The following is a 23,796-nucleotide window of genomic DNA, read 5'->3' on the forward strand; positions in this document are numbered from 1 at the left end:
TCTAACGAAAATATTCAAAACGATTTTCCTTCCTGAAGCTGACAATGCTTTTCGACCGACTGTCGTGATCACAGGAATGAAAATTATCGAATCAGGCTAAACCTGCAACTTAAATAGTGATTATGTGTCTTCGCGCATGCGCGTAAAGGTCCACGCATCGGAGATCAAATATGGCCGCCGAACATTAACAGAATTCTCGTGTAATTTAATTTCAACGGTTTCTGCAATTAATAGTCGCGTATAATTACGTTGAACGTTAAGTATTTTGGCCTCGTTAAATAAAAAAGTATGTTTTTCGTTAATGGCATGAAAGGCTAATTCTGACGCTGCTGAACGAGAAGCACGAACAGAGGCTTCGTGTTGATTTACACGGATATTAAGAGAAAACCGCGTGGAACCCTGATAAGACGAGTCGCAATCACCGCAAGAAATGTTGTATACTAGATCATTAATTTGTGTTGCGAACGTCGAAAGAACCGAGCGATTGTTCAGTATAGTGTGTAACTTCCGTATAGGCCTAGCTATAATTTTAAATTCGGTATCTTTAAAGAATCTGTTAAGCTGTTTGTGCCACTGTTCAACATATGGGACAGAAATAAAGTATTTTTTGATATTACTATTGTTGATTGGTGCAGTATTTTGTATCCTATCCTTAGCTTGTACCCTAATTCGATTTATAGTGTTAATGGGATAACCCCTGTTCAAGAATCTGCTAGTTAATATTTGTATTCTGCTTTAGACTCAGAAATACAAATATTAACTAGCAGATTCTTGAACAGGGGTTATCCCATTAACACTATAAATCGAATTAGGGTACAAGCTAAGGATAGGATACAAAATACTGCACCAATCAACAATAGTAATATCAAAAAATACTTTATTTCTGTCCCATATGTTGAACAGTGGCACAAACAGCTTAACAGATTCTTTAAAGATACCGAATTTAAAATTATAGCTAGGCCTATACGGAAGTTACACACTATACTGAACAATCGCTCGGTTCTTTCGACGTTCGCAACACAAATTAATGATCTAGTATACAACATTTCTTGCGGTGATTGCGACTCGTCTTATCAGGGTTCCACGCGGTTTTCTCTTAATATCCGTGTAAATCAACACGAAGCCTCTGTTCGTGCTTCTCGTTCAGCAGCGTCAGAATTAGCCTTTCATGCCATTAACGAAAAACATACTTTTTTATTTAACGAGGCCAAAATACTTAACGTTCAACGTAATTATACGCGACTATTAATTGCAGAAACCGTTGAAATTAAATTACACGAGAATTCTGTTAATGTTCGGCGGCCATATTTGATCTCCGATGCGTGGACCTTTACGCGCATGCGCGAAGACACATAATCACTATTTAAGTTGCAGGTTTAGCCTGATTCGATAATTTTCATTCCTGTGATCACGACAGTCGGTCGAAAAGCATTGTCAGCTTCAGGAAGGAAAATCGTTTTGAATATTTTCGTTAGATTCTTTTAATTGCGTTAATTTGAATTTTAATTGTTTTGAATTGATTTTGAATTGTGTTAAATTGATTATTTAATTATTTATAATTTACTTTAATTATTTATATTTTACTTTAATGTACCGGTAAGTTGTCGATTTTTTCCGTTTTAATTTCTGGAGGGTATCATACGGAAGTGTTCCACGTACTATATTGAGGTAAACTCCTCTTATTAATTTACTAAGAATGAATAGTATAATACTATTTGCTTTTATTTGTATATTGATGGGATCTGGCCCTTGACTATATACCTATCACACTGTAAAGAAAGTAATTTGAAAAAAAGGAATAATATACTGCACAAGCTGCAATATATTTAACCCCATGGCCTTATTTGCAAGATGAAAAATCTGAGTTTCCAGATTTTCATCACAAAATGCAACTTTTGCCCAAAACTGGCTAACTTAGCAAGTACAGTCCATTCCGGTTATTTGGGACACATCGGGACTAGTACATTTTGGCTCGATTAAGTGGCTGCCCCAATTATCCAAAGTTTCACGTAAATAGCTAATAATACAATGTACCCCCCTCTTTACAATTGGTTCACTGTACAACCAAATCACTATACGATGTGCAATAAGCACCGGTCATTGTGATCACGTTTGTGAATTGAATTTTAATTCTATTAAACAGCGATTCTAATTAGTGAAAATAGGAATATTATCCATATAAAAGCAAAGATATATTAAGCACAAATTTACCCTTTATTACCTTACCAATTAAAACATTAAATGATACATGAAAATCGGAAGAGTATACGTGATAATCAAAATAATTAATAATATGTACATACGAACTAGTTGACATTTCTGTTCACTGACATTTTTGGGTGGGGGTTAAAATTTAAAGCAGTAAAAAGATAAGCAATCAATAACAAAGAACACGGCACACACAAATTGCAAGTAACACAATATGCGCAAGTGAAAACGGAGTAACGAGTTACAAAGCTTTAAAAATAGAAATGAGGAGATGATCTGAAAATTAATTTTTTTTATATGATTGAAGATTTCATGGAAGTGTAAACACATTTCACCATAATAACTCCCAGAATTCCAGCTGTCGGTGTTATCGCAAATTCAGTAAGGTCGAGTTTACTGTCCGTTTATGATAGATTTCACTAACAGAAAAGCCCACTGAAACAGGTGACTGCTAATTGTTTTTATTGTTTTATGGTTGTGACCTCCAGAATTTCGACCGAACCACGTGGTACCGTCAAAGACAATCGTAGGGTAATCTCCAGTGCTGTGGCATGCTGTCCCAATTAAGTGAAGTAAATCCTGGCTATTTTCTCGATTGGTTTCTGTTTTTTAAGATTTGCCCCGAATAAACGGCTGCTCCGATTAACCAGTGGCCCAAATAACCGGAATCCACTGTATTTAATCTTCATTGTATTGTTATAATACTGTAAGAGTAATAAAAACAATCTCTTATTAATAACAGTTACTACCAAGAACTGGGAGGGGCATATCTAGAGTGGATTAATTCTGAAAGAAGTGGCATACCTAGTTGAAACTAGGATTGCCACTTCTTGTTTTAATCATTCTTATTGAAAGTACAATAATATATATTACTTATTTTATAATAGTATTTTTGGACAATCAGTTATTACTATCACATAAAAGAATGCATTACTTGTGTAACTCATATGATATTCTAATTTTAGTTAATACTTTTAAGGATGACGCCAATTATTTTGCCCAGAAAAACCTTTGCTTGCTCCTGTTTTGCAGTACACCAGCAAAGTAAAATAATGTTATTCAATTAAAAACAAATTAGTTACTTCAGGTGGACATCTGTACAAACATAATCATTTTTAATTTCACAGGAGGGACAATATTGTCACTATGTAATGACAAAAAAAAACAACTTTTATTCCTCGTAAAAAGCCTTTTTTATTCTTAGAAGCCATGGGTCATTGGTTAAAATTTAGAAGGATGAATTCTGTGAATATGGGTTTTTAATTTTTTTGATATAAAAATAAAAGTAATAACAAAATCATAAGTTATTTAAAAAACCACAACTTATTTATTAAACTTGAATTTGTATTTTGAATTTCTCCAAATTCAACCAGCATCCAAGTCTAGTTTCAACAGTAAAAAAAGGCACAAAAATCTTGACAATAAGTGCCTACTTGATTCTCCAGATGTGAGCCTCACTTAATGTTTCAATCTTTGAAGTAAATGTCATTAACAAAGCATCATTTAATGAATAGCTGACTTCGGTTTTCCTTTCTCTCCTGATATCTGGAGATGAATTAGAAGACATTTTAGAAAGCTAAGAACAAAATGGCCAATATCCAAATGCTCTTAGAACTGATTTTAAAGTTATGATTACAGTAAAATACCATTTCAAAATAAATTCACATTATAATATTAATCGACTTTTATACCTATCTAAACTGTTATACTATGGTTTTTCTACCTACAGAGCAACTTTTAAGGAATTTTAGAAATTCCTTAAAAGAGTTCAATAATAAATTTGCATTAACTCCAAAGCTTTCCACACAAAAACACACGCAATGCATTTTACATGCAAAAACATGCTTTGAATCCTGTAACACTCAAAGATTGCCTATCATAAGAATTAAGAAGGGGGGGGGAAAAAGACTCAAATCATAAACTAATATTTTCACACTCTTACTGCTGATGAGATTGTTATGAATATTTTGATTTTGTATTTCAGATATCAATGAAAAGGTGATAGCAGTTATAGAAAGATGTGGAAACATTACCGAGAACTGTAATTACATTGTTTAGTAGCTTTAAAGTGCAGAATGAAAAATTTAAAGAACTGTCTGATGTGACAAATTGTGATTTAGTTTCATTTAAACCTGTTTGAGGGATTTGTAAAAATACTCAGTTTTCACAGTTCCAGTGGTATTAAGTAATTTCTTTCTCAATGTTTTAATGCACAAAGTGGGTTAAACCTGATAACTATTAAAGAATAGTTGTCAAAGTTGAAAAAATAAATTCTTTCATCTAAAAACCACAGAATCTGTATGCATATATTGATTAATATACTTATAACTATCATAACACAGTTATCCATCATCATGCAGCACATTCTTCATCTTTTTATTTTGATGAGTTTGCTAAACTGGCACACTACGACCAGAGTGGTAATCTAGTTCATGCGGTCTGTTGCCCAATATGTTTGTACAAAAGTATATTCTCCTGGAGGAACTCCTACTCCCTCCATTGATATTAGCTAACCAGAGCCCCAAACTGAAAAGATCTCTTAAGAACTTCTCTAGTACCATGTACAACTTGTTGGTCAATGGTGTGTGCGTGTGTACCATGGCAACAGAGTGTAAGATGTTGCTGGATGTCAAGTGAAATATTTTTAGATATGTGGCAGAAGACAGTTTCATTGTGACAGCAATAATGTAGCATTTATTAATGTGGCAAATAGCATGAGTTTTTCTATTTGTGCTTATTTTGGAGTACTTTACCTATATCCAAACAGGCCTGTACCAAATAAGACTGAAACAAAACATTCACTAGTATATTCTTTGCACACTTGCATGAAACGCTAAAAAAAAAAAAAAAAAAAACACATTTGGATTTAATACCTCACTTGCGTAAGCACAAAGCATGTCTACATGAGCACTTCCAGCATGTTCTGTAGAAGTTTTTTTAATTCTCTACTTACTTTTAATGAAATTTTGTTGTAATGCACAAAGTAGGTTAACCCTGTATAACAGTTATCAGAGTTGACCTGCAAAGATCAAATTTAATGATCCCACTCCTGTTTGAATTCTGATGCCCATTTTTTCTCCACAGCACATGATGGAAGAGATTTACTCAAAGTAAGCACCTTACCATCATGGATTTCTTCCGTATTAAATCCCCCTCCTGCATGTACAGCAGTCAATAAATATTTACCCTCACCCAGAAATATTTCAGCTAGGAATCTGAAAGTTGGGCTGGCAATTTCATCCGTCTCCAGTAGCTGCCTTCTAGAGCTATACATTTTTCTCATAAGTCTGAACTCTGCAGCCCCAAAATGGTGTCTTCATTTTAGGGAAGAAGTCTAAAGGTGCCAGAGATTTTCAGAGCTACACCTGATTGCAAGGTTCACTATGAGCATAGCCTTGTGAGCAGCAGCATTTCAGTTAGGAGGCAGTTACTGAAATCCATAAGGATTTCAGTTACAATCCATAAGGATGATACCTTTAGAAGTCATCCTTGCAATTTCATCCTTTTTGACATTAAATTACTCATAATGCTTATTATTCTCTATATGTGGCAACTGAAGTTTAGTTTCCATATCTATGCATTCACAACAATACTGAGAATTACTTCAATTTTTGATTTATTTGGAATGGTTGGTTAAAAACTGGTAGTTCGGCTTTAAAGCAAAAATTAGTTAAAGAGGATAATAATGCATAGGAATAATAATCCTTAAAGTGAAATTTCATCTTTATCTGAACTAGTCAAAGCATGTGAATTATCAGGGGACTTATAATTCACATGCTTTCTCTCAAAAACACCCTCGAACCACAGAATCCAAAACAATATGATTTGAGATACTAATTACTCATTAGGCAGAGTTTGCAGTAATATATGCCTGACTTATTGCTTGTTCATATGCTGTACACTTTGTGTGCAATGACTTCATACTTATCAAGAAAAGAGTGGGAAAAGTAAGTTGTCAAGTCTTCTCAATAACATTAAACAACCCACATTAAATCAGAAGAACCTAAAACTATATATATATCTATCTGATGAAAACTCAAAATAATACTGAATAAAGCCATCAAATCAAAATGACTGAGTCTTCACGACTGCTTATTATATTGCAAAATTGAATAAATTCTTTACTGATTACAACAGCTCACTGGGGTACTTGCTGTGGTCCTGGGGTAAGGTGTGCACAACCTATGGTATACTGGCTGCAATAAAACAATTATGACAAAATTGTAAACTCTTCTAGTTTTGGCTTTGCAGAATATAAATGGAAATGTAAACAAATAATCACATTACAATTTATATGATGAAATTACTGACTTTATAACAGGCAAGTGTATTCACTAATGAACTGATTACCTGTAGTTTACTTAAAATCACATTGAATAGAATCATTAAGTACAGGTTGTCAGATAAGCGACTTCCTATTTTCAAATTATTGTAACTTGTTTTTTTAACCAATTTTGATGAAACTAACGATTCACCCTTCCTTAAGGTTTTCTTTAATGCTAGTTCTTTTATAGATAAATCATGCCTTCAGTTTTGAGTGCAAGAGAGGGCCAAATCACAGACTGCTATGAGGTTTTGGGATCCATTATATGAAGGCTGAACATGAAATTCGTAAAACACTGGATGCCAAAACATTAAAAAAATTGCCATTAGAGGTTAATGACAACAGGGCTGTGTCACTGCAAGGAAGAGAACAGGAAGGCCATCAAAATTGCAGAATCCGGACAACATTACAATACTGACTGAGACGTTCTCCAGGAACCACAGTAATCAGTGTGTGAAGGAGCTTGTTAAAGTAGATACTCCCTTTATGCAGTTGCAACTATACCCAGAAAAGAACTGTCTTTCAAACCATGAAAGTCCATTATGTTCAACAACTGTTTCCTGATGGCTGTGACAGAAGGATAGAATTTGCAGAAATTATGTTAGAGTGGAACAAGGAATTCATTTGAAGTAACGAGGCTGTGTTTCACGCTAGCAGTTTTGTTAGTGAACACAACTGTATTTATCAATATCACTGATAAATATAGAAAACAACAATGGGTCTAACACTAAACCCTGGGGAACTCCACTAGGCCATGAAGAGCAATGTCCATTGATTACCACTCTCTGTCTTCTCCCACACAACCATACCAGCAACTTGTCCAAATGTGGTGGAGTGGTCCAATCAGATTGGACCACTCCACCACATCATATTTCTCAGGTAGCTGATAAACTGAATGAGTATTTTGCATCTACATTCACACATAAGGAGTTATTCAATGAGGAGAGTGCCAGAAGTTTATCAAATGCTAACAGGGAGCTAAGTGATTTTGTAATAACTGAGAGCAAAGTGGAGGAGAAATTGTTGAAGTTAAACATAAGGAAGGCATCTGGGGTGGACGGGATCTATCCAGTTATATTAAAGGAGGCAGCAAAGGAAGTTATCAAACCCTTAGCCATAATTATGAGAGCTTCCTTGGACTCAGGGGAGGTCCCCATGGACTGGAGGTGTACAAATGTATCACCAATTCACAAAGGGGGTTCAAAAGGTGACACAAGTAACTACAGATCTGTTAGTTTAACTTGTGTTCTGGGAAAAATAATGGAATCACTGGTTAAAGAAGCATTTCAGGATCTTCTCGTTAAGACATAGCATGGTTTTGTTAAAGGGAGGTCTTGTCTGACCAATTTGATTGCATACTATGATGTGGTCACATAGGAACTGAATGGCAAAAGTAATTTTGATATCTTATACTTGGATTTCAGAAAAGCTTTTGATACTGTTGCACATGGAAAACTGCTGTACAAATTGGAGAGGTATGGCATTAAGGGTAAGTTGCTACAATGGATAAAGGGATGGTTGAGTGGGAGACGACAGAGTGGTAATCAATGGATACTGATCTTCGTGGACAAATGTTATTAGTTAACAAATGTTATTAATCGGTGTTGGGCCCATTGTTGTTCTGTATATTTATCAATGATATTGATGAAGGTATATCAAGTTTAATGTCTAAGTTTGCAGATGATACGAAGGTTGGCAGGGTTGTTAACGACACTATACAACTCCAACTGAATCTGGATGTTGGGAAAATGGGCTGGGAGGTGCCAACTGAAGCATGTGGGTAGCAATAACTGAAGAGAAACGTACCAACTGTGTGGTACTACACTCATTAAAGTGAAAAAGACCTGGGGGGGGGTAATTGTGCAGTTAAATATGAAGTCACTGAGCAATGCAGACAGGCTGCCAGGGCAGGTCATGGAGTCTTGTCAATGATAGATATAGGAATTTTGCTAGCAGGGACAGTGAGGTGATTATCCCGCTATACAAGGCAATGGTCAGGCCACACCTAGAGTACTGTGTACAGGTCTGGAGGCCTCATTTTAGGAAGGATGTAGTTGCTAGAATGAGGTGCTCTTACTAAAAAAGGCTAAGTTATGGAAATTGCAGTGCCTGGAGAGTAGGCAACTGAAGGTGATTTGATTGAGGTGTATAAGGCCTTGAATGGGTTGAGCAAGCTGAATGCTGATGGGATTCTTCCTCTTGCTCACACTAAGAATTGAGGGGGCACAGTTTCAAATTGAGGAAAGATAGTTGTAGAATAGATGTGCAGAAATTTGCCTTTAGCCAGCAGGTAGTTGATTGGTGGAACAGGCTTCCATCTTTTGTTGTGGAAGCTAAAAGCCTAAATAAATTTAAGACTGAGCTGGACAGGCATTTGGAATGAATGGGAGGGGGGGTTGCTGCATAAGCCTGCTTTCTTGCATCACATGCCTCTACTAATGCTAACTTGTTTGAACAATTTAGTTGATTACTACAATGTGGTTGCAAAGGAACTGGATGCAAAAAATAATTTTGATATCATATACCTGGATTTCAGGAAAGCTTTTGCTACTGTTGCAGACAAAAGGCTCCTTTAAAAATTGGACCAGTGTGGCATTGATGGCAAATTGCTGCTATGGATAAAGGGATAGTTGAGGAGAGAAGACAGAGTTATAATCAATGGAAATTGTCCTTTGTGGACTACTGTTACTAGTAGAGTCCCCCCCCCCCCAGGATTTGATATTGGGTCCATTGTTGTTTTCTATATTTATCAATGATGGCATGCATATCAAGTTTAATGTCCAAGTTTGCAGATGATACAAAGGTTGGCAGGGCAGTTAATGACAGTATGCTACTGCAACAGGATCTAGAAAAGTTTGTCAGAGGGGCTGAGAAATGGCAATTGAAGTTTAAAATTGATAAAGGAAAAGTACTACATATGGGTAACAGTAACATACCAGCTCTGTGGTACTACATTCAGGGTAGTGGGAAATGAAAAAGACCTGGAGTAATTGTGCAATCAAATATGAAGTTCTCTGAGCAATGCAGACAGGCTGCCAGGACAGTTCATGGGGTTTTGTCAATGATATACAATAATTTTTGTAGTAGGGATAAAGAGGTGATTATCCTATTGTATTAGGCAATGGTTAGGCCACGTCTTGAGCCAAGAATGTGAAAGTGCTGGAACGATTATAGAACAGGGCAACAAGATTGGTGAGTGGAACAAAGGATTCAGTTCTGCAAATTGCAGCACCTGCACATCATAAATCTGTGAGGTGATATGATTGAGTTGTTTAAGGTTTTTAATGGATTGAGCAAACTTAATGCCAATGGGATTCTTCCTCTTGCTCAGGCTACACACGAGGGGGCAAAAATTCAAACTGAGGAAGGACAGTTGCAGAATGGATGGGTGGAGTTTGCCTTTAGATAGTGTGCGATTGATTGTTGGAACAGACTTCCACAAGTTGTGGAAGTTTATAGGTTTAAATAAATTCAAGGAATAACAAACTATTGGAGGAAAGGTATAGGTGAAATGAGAGTTGACTTTTTTTTTTTTTCTTTTTTTTTTTTTTTTTTTTTTGACTGATGCTATATAAGCTTGCTTTTTTGAATCATTTGCCACTCATAATGGGCAGCAGAAAATCTGCATATTCATTGAAAACACTCGGGGTGATGCAAAGTTAATAGTCTTGTGTTGTATCACATCATCCACAGTCACTGGGTTTTCATTCTGGGAGACATAATGAATGCCAAAAGATACCTCAAAATGTCACAAGATCATAAGTGGGGAAAATGTTGAAACTCTTATGCAAGATGGAGTACCACCTCATTTTGCAAATGTCAATACATGGCTGCATAATCATTTCCCAGGGCGATGGATTGGCATACATGATGTGCTTGCCTGCATCTCATGCCTTGTTTTTTTTTTTGTGAGGTTGGGCTAAGAAGAGGTTTATTGTAAAAAAAAAAAAAAAAAAAAATTTGGACAAACCATAAGCAACGCTTACCAGTGTCCTCATAAACATTCCATTCCATTAACTTTTTTTGCAATTAGCAGTAGTGAACATATCAGTTTAAGGAAATGTGTCAAAAATGCTGGGGCATGTGGAATTTCAAAATGTAGTATCAAAAATCTCTATGAATTATGAACTGGTTTTGTAAAAATTGGCTAAAACAAAGAAGTTATAATAATTTAAAAGTAGGGAGTGACTTATGAGACTGTATATTTCCCAAGAGTCTGAATACAGAAAATTTTGGGAGTGCTTAAGAATGACATGATTTAAAGAAAGTTTACATAAACACAGAAAAACTGAACTGGTATGGTGCCAATGAGACATCGCCAAAATATTTGTATGCTCCAGACTACAGCAAAATCTCTCTTCCATTTTAGAGAATATACGAGTGTGCCAGAGAACATACACTGAGTGATCACTGAATTATGACCACTTACTTAATACTTTGTAGGTCCACATTTTGTCCTCAGTACAGCAGCTATCCGACGTGGCATTGATTCAACAAGATGTCGGAAGCGTTTGGGAGGTATGGCCAACCAAGCTGTGTGTAATGCGGTCAGCAATGCAGGTAATTGGTGTATCCAGATGCCTGATATGCCTTTCTATAGTGTCCCACAAGTGCTCTATGGGATTGATATTGGGGGAGTTTGGAGGCCAATCAATATGCTAGAAGTCAGAACTGTGTTCCTCAAACCATTCCTGCACATCAAGTGCCCGATGGTTCGGCACATTGTCATCTTGGAAGACACCATCGCCATTCGGGAAAAGTGTAACATAGCGAGACGTACAAAGTCAGCAAGCAGTTGACGATAGCAGAAACCACTGATACGTTGTTCCACATGCACCAGGGGGTCAAGTTCCTGCCAGTGAAACATTCCCCACACACATACAACTGCTGCCTGCACAATGAATCAAGAGCCTTATGTTGTTGACCAAATCCGTACACGACCATCCACGGTGTGGAGTAAATAACGTGACTCATCCGACCAGCACACCTTCTTCCAGTATTCTGTCTCAACTTGCATGCGTGTGGCACCAGGTGAGTCTTTTAAGCGATGAACCTTGGTTAGGAGAGGATGCTGTAGGGGTCATTTGCTGGTGTATAGCCCATGCATGCAATGCATGGTCATGCCAGATATTGTTCTGGGTTGGCCCATGTTGTATTGGGTAATCAACTCTTCAACAGTGCTGCACCTGTACGAGTCATTGGACCCGGCACTCACCTCTAACATCAATCTTTTGCCATCAGGTCGTTGTTTGACCATTTTGATACCAGTCCTGGTACACTTTAACTAAGGCAGCTCTCTAACACCCCACCAGTTCAGCCATTTGGGAAATTGAGACACCAGCTCATCGAGCACCCACAATCTGTCCTTTATCAAAGTCCAATAAATCCTTCCTTTTACCCATCATGCTCAGAATTTTACTACCTACTGAATCATCGACACTTTATCTATGCTACGTAGGTCGCATTCAGTTTTCATAGGGGTGGTCATAATTAAGTGATCGCTCAGTGTATATTCTCCGACAATCAAAATCTTCAGAAATTCAAATCTAAAGTTAATAAGTTTCTAAATTATCAACTTCTACCCATCCATTTCATTCCACTTTAGTTCCCTTTTGAGCAGGGTTTTTTTTTTTTTTTTTAAATGGAGAATGAGATGGGAGAAAAAAATGGTATACCTTTTAAATATACAATTTTTCCTTTGTTCTGTGATCTCATCTGTGCATGTCCTTCACAAAACTTTTCAGTTTAGAAACTGAGCCAAATAACAGTTTAGTTCCTTATTAGTTGGTCCAGTTTCCACATCACTTACCCCAACCCAACCCAAAATAGGTTAGAAATGCTAGTCAGGAAAATTTATTTCAAAATTATTTTAGTATTAAAGATTCTGTAAAGACACAAAATAAAACTATTTTTAACTAGTTTCTAGTGACTTTCGTTCATGCATTTTCCCCAAAGTTAAACAGATACAAGCATCCAACTTCAACACCAAAAAGGTTAAACGACAGTTATCTAAAGTACATTTAATATTACACCTATCTGAGTCAGCAACATGAAAGTATGTGAAAAACAGAAAAGAAAGATTATATTTTTTAATTCACAGGCTAAATAGTTATTAATTAGTATTGTCACTACTGTACTTAATACAAGGCCCAAAAAAAAAAAAAAAAAAAACATATATATATACACGCACACACACACACTATCTCATGGATTTTCCCATGCTGTTGGCCTTTTCCATGTGAAGACAACTTATTCAATTAGCTAAAGAAAAGCTTTCTACAATTCTAGTTTTAGCGTTTCATGCAGCACATGGCATACACCTAAATGAATAAACTGACATACTTAAAACTACCCTAATAATAATACTGCTTAGAAACTTCAAAATGATCTAAGTTTAATACTGCTTTAGCATTTTCAAAATTATGGGGGGGGGGGAGATATAGCTTCCTCGCTCTCTGTTTTTGTGGGCAGCAAGATTTGGTTTGGAATTTGTGAGAAGGCAACTAAAGCTGTGAGGTGTCAATATATTACATCTGTATGCTACAGTCAGTTTTCCTGTTTTGCAGAAAAATGTATAATATACAAGTTTCCAAGAGGAAAACACAATACAACCCTTGCCTGAGTAATTCTGCCATGTGAAAATAGCCTATAAAATTTATCCTGTCTCAACAGGATTCAATTCAAGCAGTCACTAAAGGCCACCTGCTATTTGACAAAAGCTAGTAAGTCTCAAAACAGCAATCATAGCAGTATCTTATCTTTTAAATAAATGGTGGTGCCACTTGTTTTAAAATAGCAATATCAAGACAAGTTGCCAAAAAAGCAAAGTGTGTTCCACCATGAGCAGTAAAGGTCCACCACATTCAACTGGCAATTTTAAATCTTACAAAAATGTAAAAAAGCTCACCTGCTTTTCATAGTATTATTTAACACATTTATGATAAAAATATATTTAAGTCTAAAGCTTCTTTCGAAGTATTCACACACATAAGTGTACTTGAACAAATGCCATATAACAAAGCTTTTACCAAAAATGGTAAAAAAAAACCTTGTCACAGAACGTTTAACACCACAAAAATTTGTCCAAAACAATAGCTTGTCTAGTGATGAATTAGATTTCTCTCTCATTCTCCCACACATATGCACACAAATAGATAGAGGGACGAGATATTCTGGGTCAGCCTGCATATCTAACAAATATGTGTCCCTTGTGAACTTATTAAACCTTCAGAATGGACTCGCACAATAACATCCAACCAAAAATCAGTCTCTTGCCCAATTCTAACAATTGAAGTATCAGCAGCAGTAACAACTTAACCTCTGAACAGTATTTCAGCACTTTACAACTTGAAGAGAATCTATAATCTAGACAGCATCTAGATATTCAGCAAACCTGAGGGGGTATAAATTCAAATTGAGGAAAGACAGTTGTAGAATAGATGTGTAGAAATTTGTCTTTAGCCAGCGGGTGGTTAATTGCCAGAACAAACTTCCATCTGTCGTGGAAGTTGATAGCTTATAAATTCACGGAGGAATTGTACAAACGTTTAGAGGGAATGGGTTATATGAAATTGGTTTTTTTTTTTTTTTGCTGATGCTACATAAGCTCATATGCTTGCTTTCTTGCATCACATGCCTCTACTACTAAAAAACAAAGCAAAGATTTTTTTTTTTTTTTTTTTGATTTGGTAGTTGTTGGCGCATTGGCTTGCACCTCCCAAGGTTTTTGCAGTACTTTGATCCAAGCCCGAGGCGGGAATCGAACCCGCGACCTTTGGGTTGCCGGGCAGGTACTTTACCCACTCGGTTAGCCCGGTCGGCTGCTATATCAAAGAAACGTTCATATAACACTGCATTCAATGTGTAGCAACATACATAACTGGATCCCCCCCCCCCAAACATTCATCCATTGGTAGGTTTTTTTCCTACACAAATACTAGGATTCTAGGGCTGCACTCCATGTTCTTTCAATTTTGCACACACCTTACCCATAACAAGTCGTTTTAGTGTTATTGCCACTGAGAAAAAAATGACAATATTTATATCAGGATTGAAACATATGGCAGAGATATTTAATAAACTGTCCTGTATCGTATGATGAAGTAAAGTGTTTATTCCTTTTAGTTGTCATTTCACACTCATGTGAACCATACCAAAAATAACCAACTGTCTTAGTGACCAGTTAGAAAATTTATTAATTGTCCCCTAGGAAATCACACTATTTTAAAAATCAGCATTCACACTACCCCACAACTTATCTGTAATTCTGAGCAAAATTTTCAGAAACACAAGCAACTTAAATTATTTTCCTAGCTTCGACAGTAGGTTTCTACTAAAGATCACCTTAAAAATAATTTATGTAATGACCTATCTGGACACTACTTTGTAATCCATATAACAAGACAAATTAAAGCTATTTCTATTCATTAACACTTTTTCTAAAATATTTTCAGGTGCTGAAAGTTGAGCAGTGTAGTGATATCTTTCAGTGATGACGCTTATGAAGTTAATAGAAAATTGAAAACATTTCAGTGGATCATTTGGATCTGGTACTGTAAGCTTCCATTTGCTTTCACCAACAAATCATCTTTTTTAAGTAATTTTTATATTCTGTACTGTTACAGACATAAACATTAGCAAAATTACAGATGGTTTAAAGGAAACCTACCTAAGCCATATACATCTTGCAGAGTTCAAAATATGTTGTCTGTTTTAAAATTACTTTTCTTCTTCATTGTCGTATCCGTTATTTCACAATTATAAACATGCATAATCACAAATGTGTCAATTTTCAAAAATTGTGGGTAAGTTTACACTTTGAAATATTCTCTTTTTTTGTTGTAACTAATAATACAAATGAAAAACCTCATTATTATATACTTTACCATGTGTATAATATAGAAAATATATATTTATTTTATTATTTATTAATTTTTTACAGTAACCAAGGGTTCAATATTTTAGATTGATGGATGTCTATCAACATGGAGGGTTCCTCCAGCGTCATTCCATGTTTTTATAGCACTGTCCATATCTGTACTGAGATGAAAGGATAACTACAAAGGACCATCCTTATCCTCTTCACTAGACATTTCAAAATAATGTATGGTAAAAAGTAGGAGTGCAAGCATATGTATTTGTTGCATCGGATGTGCAACTCTAAAAGTTGTCTTCTGTGACTAGCCGGTAAAGTTCAATGTAAAGTATTACCAAATAGAAAATGGTTTAAAATCATGATTTTTTTTTTTTTTTCTTTCCCTGGATAATTTATTGTTTTCTTATATTAAAAAAATCTTTAAAATGCACAGAGTCGTCCATTTTATTTGTATTTAGAGACCGCACAGTAAAATACTGTTTCTCCATTCAACAACAGTGTTATTTGAACAATTTATCATATATATTTCTGAAGAACTAGATAAAACATGTTATTTGTCCAGAAATGCCTATAAAATCAACAATAAAAAAGAAAAAACCCATTTTGTGTTTTACTCTGATAAGTATCAAATACACATCTATTCATAATACACAATAAAGATGTCTTGAAACACTGATGGCAGGACTTTTCTCTCATTGACTTGATGATTGATATGTTTTACAAAACACAGAGTTTCCAGGTCACGATACACTAGTGTTAAAGAATTAGATACAGGCTTCACAGTCAGTAACTGTTTAAGGAAAAAGAAGAAAAAATCTCATGAAACTGTAGTTCATATTTTTAAGAAACTTTTAACTTCACCAAAATAAAAATATATTTGCAAGACAATCTCTCTCTCTAACAAAATAAAAATGGTTGGGAAGAAAGCAATGTTTAATTTTTGTCTTGAAAAATATTCATTCACATTAATGAAGACAGGAGATAGGTTGGGCCCACCTCTATGCACAAATAATTAGTACAGATGAAAACCATTTGAGGCATTCACAGAGGAGATGTTTTGAATATCTGGATGTGTTGGCATAAAGCTTTTATTCCTTTATAAGCTGTTCTCTTGGGTGTAAGAGTTCCTCCTTGTTTTGTATAAATCTGTACACCAACTGTATGAAAATTTTCATAAGGCATTCCACAAAGATCAATGACACACTCTTTGTAGTAAGAATAAATAACATACATTTTGTGAATTACATGCTACTGTAGCTAGCAGTGGAACCAGTGTTCACTTTACAGTTTAAAATTAAGAAATTAGACTCAGTAATTTTTACCAAAGATCCTACATTAAGACTTTACAGAATGTGTTAAGAGTACTAAAAGAAATGCAAAATGTCTTTTCAAAGAAAAAAAGTTTTCCCTTTTACCACCCAACAAAAAAAAAAAACTACTACAACTTTTATGTATTATGATATAGGGATGTAATTTAATTTAAAAAACAGTGGTTGCATTTGTATCGTTAATTTTCTACTTGTTCTAATATTCAATAATAACTCGTTCAGAAGATTCGGTTGTTTTTCTATAGCAGCATTTCCATACAACAAAAATTTTTGTGGTGATTTTAGACATTTCTTTATAAGGGAGATCAGTTGTATTTTTGAGTAACATTATCATGAAGCCTCTGTTATTTATAATAAAAGTAGTGTCAAAAAACAACCTTACTTCCTTTCCAACCTGATACAATTCTTTAAGATATACAACTATTAACTATGAGGTAAATACAAGTAACACAGGGAATATTCAAAATGTTTTGCAATGCGAATATAAAACAAAATGGGAAAAAAAATACTGTTTTCTTCAATGGTAATGGCCATTACCTTCAAAGAATTTGTATCATTAACCTTTTAAGCTATCAAAGTAAACATTCACAGCCACTTTTACAACTTCAGTACATATAAAACACCTGCAATGAATGAATTTCAAACATAAACAGTTAATACTGGGGAACCATACTGAGTTAATACCAAGAGACTCAGTAGTCCAAAGTACAAGTGGATATTAATTGTGTCACAACACTATTCTTTAATGGCAAGTTTTAAAATATATTCCTTAAGTAACAAAAAAACAGTAATTCTGCCATGTGAAAATAGCTATAAAATTCATCCTGTCTCAACAGGATTCAAACAACAGTTACTAAAGGCCACCAGCTATTTGACGAAAGCTAATAAGTCTCAAAACAGTTTCTTATCTTTTAAATAAATAGTTGTCCCATTTGTTTAATAACAGCAATGTCAAGGCAATTACCGTAAAATGAAGTGTGTTGCACCATGAGCAGTAAAGGCCCACCACATTTAATTGGCAATTTTAAATCTCACAAAAATGTGAAAAGGCTCCACCACGTAAATATAAAATACCTTCTGTCTACTTGATAATTTAAAATGTCATTTTAATTATGGTTCATTTTGATTATGGTTCTTGTGAGGCAAAACAGCTCACAAGAACTACCTCCTTTACACTGTTATCATCAATTTTTTTTGCATAGAAAGGTGAAACAATATGAATTCAATCAAAAAGTGGTAACAATGTACAGATTAGGCCTGAAATCTCCAGTGAGGAATCTGTTATAACACCATTTATAATTTCAGTTCACTGAATCCCTTACTACTGCTGTGTAATGAGGGACATTTTCTTACAACCATACAATCATGAATTTGCTTGAAGTGGCTTCCAGACAAAAAATCTGTCCCCCCCCCCCAAAAAGTCATTAGTCCCAAAAAGATTAATGAAATTTTATATATACAGGGTGGGTCACATATATGTTTACCAAGAAATAATTTGTACAAGTCCTGAAGTCAATATCATGCCCATATTTCTTCATTAATATTATATTTATATATATTATGGCAGCATACCCTACATGTATGTGTGTTTTTATGTACTACCCTATCAAAAGTATTTGGAAACTCCTCCCAATACAGTGAACATGTACGAAAAGCAGGAACAGGTTTAAAAAACTATCAGGCAATTGCAAATATATCACAAATAAGTCATGTATTACTCCAGAATGGTCTCTAGATGACTGCTAAAACACAGCTGGTTGTTGAGAATGATACCTCTGATTGTAATCACGGATGCCAAGGAATATTCTTACAGAAAGTGACTTCAGTTCTGTAGCTACGAAGTTTGGAAAATATTTACTGCATAAGGATCTGATTGAGTTGTACAATGCTTTAAAAGGCCTTAAGAAATAGATGCATATTTTCTGTTTCTATGGTGATGCAAACAAGGAATCAATTACTGTAGATGCAAGAAATTGTGCCTTTAGTCAAAGGGTGATAAACTACTGAATTAAATTACCATAAAACCTTATAGAGGCTGAGAGATTATGAATATTTAAAGAAAGATTAAATAAATATTTGGAAGAAGCAGATAAAACTAGGGAGATTTTTTTTTTACTTACTTATACCATAATTTTTTTAAAAGAAAATGCCACACACACACACACACACCGATGAGCCGACCGGGCTAGCCGGGTGGGTAAAGTGCCTGTCTGGCAACCCAAAGGTCGCGGGTTCGATTCCCGTCTCGGGCTTGGATCAAAGTACTGCAAAAACCTTGGGAGGTGCATTATGGCCACAGAAGCCTATGCGCCAAAAACTACAAAAAAAAAAAAAAAAAAAAAACATTATGACCAGCGAGTCGTTATGCAAATCGAAGTAACTGCAGGTGAACTATGGCGGTGTGTGGTTCCGGACATGGTATAAAAAACACCTGATACTGAGCTCCACTAATCAGTATTACTCTTGTTCTTCAGATGGGAAAGGCAGTGGACTTAAGCGAGTTTGACAAAGGCCAAATTGCAATGGCCAGACAACTGGGTCAGAGCATATCTGAAACGGCACAGCTGTGGGGGGTTTCGAAAGTGGTCCGAGGAGGGGGGCCCACGAACCACCGGCGAGGTGTTGGACGACTGCAGCTAAGTGATGCTCAAGGTGAGCGAAGGCTCTCCCAGATGGTACGTGGCAACAGAAGGGAGACTGAGACATAACTTGCCGGTAATTGGAATGCTGGTGATGGGAGTAATATGTCACAACACACAGTACATTGAACACTGCTAAAAATGGGGCTGTGTAGCCGCAGGCCACTTCGAGTGTCCATGCTACCACAGTTCACCGGCAACAGTGCCTACGATGGGCACGCGAGCATCGAAACTGGACCTTGAGTGATTGGAAGGTCGTCTGGTCCGATGAATCACGTTTCCTGTTGCACCATGTGGATGCCCAGGTACGTGCGCGTCATTTACCTGGGGAAGTGATGGCACCTGTGATGTGCTTTGGGCGATGTTCTGCTGGGATACCTGGGTCCAGTCATCCATGTGCCAGGCACTCTGACATATACCACCTACCTAAACATCATTGCTGACCAGATACGCCCTTTCATGGCAATGGTCTTCCCCTCTGGCAGTGCTGTCTTTCAGCAGGATAATGTGCCATGCCACGCCACACCACCCAGATTGTTTGAGACTGGTTCGTGGAACACGAGGAAGACTTCCAGGTATTGCACTGGCCTCCAAATTCCCCAGACATCGATCCCATCGAGCATCTGTGGTTTGTGTTGGAACAGCAACTCTGATCTGCAGCATGATCTGGTACATGTTGGTACCAGATACCACAAGTCACATTTAGAAATCTTGTGGCGTCCATGCCTAGCCGGGTATAAGCTGTTTTGGCTGCACGTGGAGGACCAACATCATATTAGGTAGGTCGTCGTAATGATTTGGCTCATCGGTATATATATATATAAATAAATAAACATATGGGAAATATTTGATAAAAATATAAAAAGATATAGAATTATAGAAATAGAAAGAGTATCAGAACAGATTAATGCCATCAAAATATTGATTGAAAGTTACATCAGTCTGTAAAACATATAACACATTATTTATTGAACTGAATACCAAGGTGATCATACAACTGATGAAATTTAATAAGAATTTGGAATATTAGGGGTAAAAAATATATCTATAAAGCCATAGGGCCAAGTATTTAGGTAACCTAAGTTGGACTTTATTGTTGTACCCTATAATTAAACACAAATTATAATAAAAATTAAATGATGTAGCCTATCTGTTTCTGTTTGCCATTTTCCAGTTTGTCTAGGTTCAAATATACTAAGAATATAATTTCAACACTCTAATATAATAATGCAATATGTGTTAAATTTAGCAGCAAACTGGCAGAATAACCACTAGCCCGACAGATAACAGTGAAAAAATAAATAATTAAAATAGTAAAAGTGAATCAAAAATAATGAAAGTGAGTGCCAACTATTAATTTTTATTAGTGCAATTTATTTATGTAGTGAAAAGGAAGGGCTTTTGCCAAAATTTAAGGTGAATAGGAGGAAGAATAAGGGTAGCAAGAGACCTCAATTTCTCTCGAATTGCTCTAATAGATTTTGAGGTATAAAAATTTTAGAGTTAGCAAGCTGAAAGCAAAAGCACAGAAACAGCATATTATATAGATACTTCAGATTTACCGGGGGCATAACTGCCCCACCTTTTAGTAAGGATCCTGGTATTACAGTATGTAGTGATATAAGAAGTAAATTAGAAGGAATTATAGAATACCCGATATAATAGAAGTTTTTTGAAATAAAATAATAAGAATAATATTAAACATTAGTTTTTGGGAATAATACGAATAAATCAGCCTTTACTGAAATAGCAGATCAAATAGAAAATCAAAATTAGTTTTCTGTAATAATATTAAATAAATAGAAAATGAGCAATACCTTCTTACTGTGAAAAAAGTAGCTAAAAGGATTTATAACTCAGTTTGCCGCCAGATATATGATAAAGAATGACTGCAGCGCCCTCTCACTTTTGGTTATTATGTGAACAATTAAATAATTAATTCATTAAATAACTGAAAATGTGGAAAAATGAAATAATTAATTAAATTACCTACAAAGTTAGAAAAAGGCAGAAAATATTAGAAATTGAAAAAGGGAGCTTATAACCAAAATAAATAACTGACCAAAGCACAGAATATTAGAAATTGTGCACATAACAACAATGCAAACAAGATAAGACAAGGAAAGATAGCAGCACCCTCCTGTTTTTGGTTACTTTTAAGACCTATTAAATAAATAATTGATTTAATGGAAGATGATAGAAAATTACTATAAACTGCATAAAAAATGAAAATAGTTATTCACACACACATATTGCTCGACAAAAATATTATTTTGAGTAGTGTTGCCGAAATCAAATATTTGAGATAATAGGCATCCTGGCATGCAAATTCTGAGTATCCAATAGAAATCGATCTGCCACCTTACAGAGCTGCACACTGCAAATTATTCATGCCTATAAAAACACACAAAATACACATCCTAGTATTCTAGGATGGCAAGTCATCATCGTTTAGATGATTCTTTGAGATGGCAGGCCATTGGACAACTTGAAACAGGGGCGATGTTGGTTTAATGTGTCATGCAGTGCCATCCCAGCACTATGGAAGAGACAGAAACCACTACAAGAAGAACTGGTCACCTGAGGGATTCATCGACCAGAACAGACTGCTATCTGGCTCTAAAAGCAAGATGGAACTCTACAATGTCCTGTCATCAACTGTCTCTTGAGACTGCTGCGGCCACAGGTGAAAACATTTCTATGGACTATTCAAGATGGCTCAATTCAAGTATGCAGGAAGCATGTGGTTTGCATATCACTAAACCCAAAATCACCGCAGAGCTCGTCAAAAGCTGGTGTCATTAACATGTGACCTGGAGCCCTAAAACAAAATGGGATATGGTTCTGTTCTCTGATGAGCCCTGTTTTAGCCTACAAACATATTCTAGACATTAATTCATCTGGAGACAATGAGGAATGCAGTACCATCCCTCTGACATCAGATAAAGGGACACAAGGTGGAGGCAATGTTCTTGTGTGGGGCAGAATAACAATCAACGGCTACATCCCTCTTCGTGTTTTTTTAATATTGGTACTGTAACTGCGCAGAGGTACCAAGAACAGATCCTCAAACCCTATGTGAGATTTTTTAGGGGTGCTGTTGGCCCAGAATTTCTTTTCATGCATTAACATGCCACTGCACATAGAGCTCAAATGGTGGAGGAATATCTTGAAACTGAAGATATCCAATGACTGCTGTGGCCAACATGATTACCAGACATATCTGATTGAACACGTGTGGGGTGCTCCCCTTGGGTGTCGCATTTCATGCCAACAGCCAACACCTCAGTCACTTGATGAGATAAAGTGGTGGAAGAATGGGATTTGTTGCTAACAGTTCCTATGTTAATATTAATAAATTATTGTGCTACAGAGCAAAAACGGAAAGAAAATGACAGGTTGCATTTAAAATTTTAATGTTATATAAAAATAAGTTGATGTTCACACGAATGTCGTGTGAACATGATTACCAGACATATCTGATTGAACACGTGTGGGGTGCTCCCCTTGGGTGTCGCATTTCATGCTGCCAGCCAACACCTCGGTCACTTGATGAGATCAAGTGGAAGAATGGGATTTGTTGCTAACAGTTCCTATGTTAATATTAATAAATTATTGTGCTACAGAGCAAAAACGGAAAGAAAATGACAGGTTGCATTTAAAATTTTAATGTTATATAAAAATAAGTTGATGTTCACACGAATGTCGTGTGAACATGATTACCAGACATATCTGATTGAACACGTGTGGGGTGCTCCCCTTGGGTGTCGCATTTCATGCTGCCAGCCAACACCTCGGTCACTTGATGAGATCAAGTGGAAGAATGGGATTTGTTGCTAACAGTTCCTATGTTAATATTAATAAATTATTGTGCTACAGAGCAAAAACGGAAAGAAAATGACAGGTTGCATTTAAAATTTTAATGTTATATAAAAATAAGTTGATGTTCACACGAATGTCGTGTGAACATGATTACCAGACATATCTGATTGAACACGTGTGGGGTGCTCCCCTTGGGTGTCGCATTTCATGCTGCCAGCCAACACCTCGGTCACTTGATGAGATCAAGTGGAAGAATGGGATTTGTTGCTAACAGTTCCTATGTTAATATTAATAAATTATTGTGCTACAGAGCAAAAACGGAAAGAAAATGACAGGTTGCATTTAAAATTTTAATGTTATATAAAAATAAGTTGATGTTCACACGAATGTCGTTATCCAATGACTGCTGTGGCCAACATGATTACCAGACATATCTGATTGAACACGTGTGGGGTGCTCCCCTTGGGTGTCGCATTTCATGCCAACAGCCAACACCTCAGTCACTTGATGAGATAAAGTGGTGGAAGAATGGGATTTGTTGCTAACAGTTCCTATGTTAATATTAATAAATTATTGTGCTACAGAGCAAAAACGGAAAGA

At 35.9% G+C, this 23,796-nt stretch overlaps 2 protein-coding genes across 9 annotated transcripts in view; one reads left to right on the forward strand and one right to left on the reverse strand.

Annotated features, from left to right (window-relative positions):
• brm (ATP-dependent helicase brm) overlaps positions 1 to 15,775 on the forward strand; it is a 714,323-nt gene extending 698,548 nt beyond the window's left edge. For 5 of the 7 annotated variants that reach the window (XM_090374387.1, XM_090374382.1, XM_090374384.1 and 2 more), the window contains 2 exons: positions 14,986 to 15,081; positions 15,474 to 15,775. In XM_090374387.1, the coding sequence (XP_090230513.1) occupies positions 14,986 to 15,024 (39 nt within the window). In that variant the 3' untranslated portion in view covers positions 15,025 to 15,081; positions 15,474 to 15,775. Of the gene's footprint in view, positions 1 to 14,985; positions 15,087 to 15,473 lie in introns of all 7 variants that reach the window. The other 2 variants (XM_090374383.1, XM_090374385.1) reach the window with 2 other exon arrangements.
• Positions 15,776 to 15,992: 217 nt separating this feature from the next.
• The window catches only part of sud1 (Prolyl 3-hydroxylase sud1), a 153,243-nt gene continuing 145,439 nt past the window's right edge, over positions 15,993 to 23,796 (reverse strand). For both annotated transcript variants that reach the window (XM_090374392.1, XM_090374393.1), the window contains exon 14: positions 15,993 to 16,197. In XM_090374392.1, coding sequence (XP_090230518.1) covers positions 16,045 to 16,197 — 153 coding nt within the window. In that variant the 3' untranslated portion in view covers positions 15,993 to 16,044. The remainder of the gene's footprint in view (positions 16,198 to 23,796) is intronic.

Source organism: Mastigoproctus giganteus, chromosome 5 (genome assembly GCF_048544385.1).
Source record: "Mastigoproctus giganteus isolate SK-2022 chromosome 5, ASM4854438v1, whole genome shotgun sequence".
Classification (NCBI taxonomy): Eukaryota; Metazoa; Arthropoda; class Arachnida; order Uropygi; family Thelyphonidae; genus Mastigoproctus; species Mastigoproctus giganteus.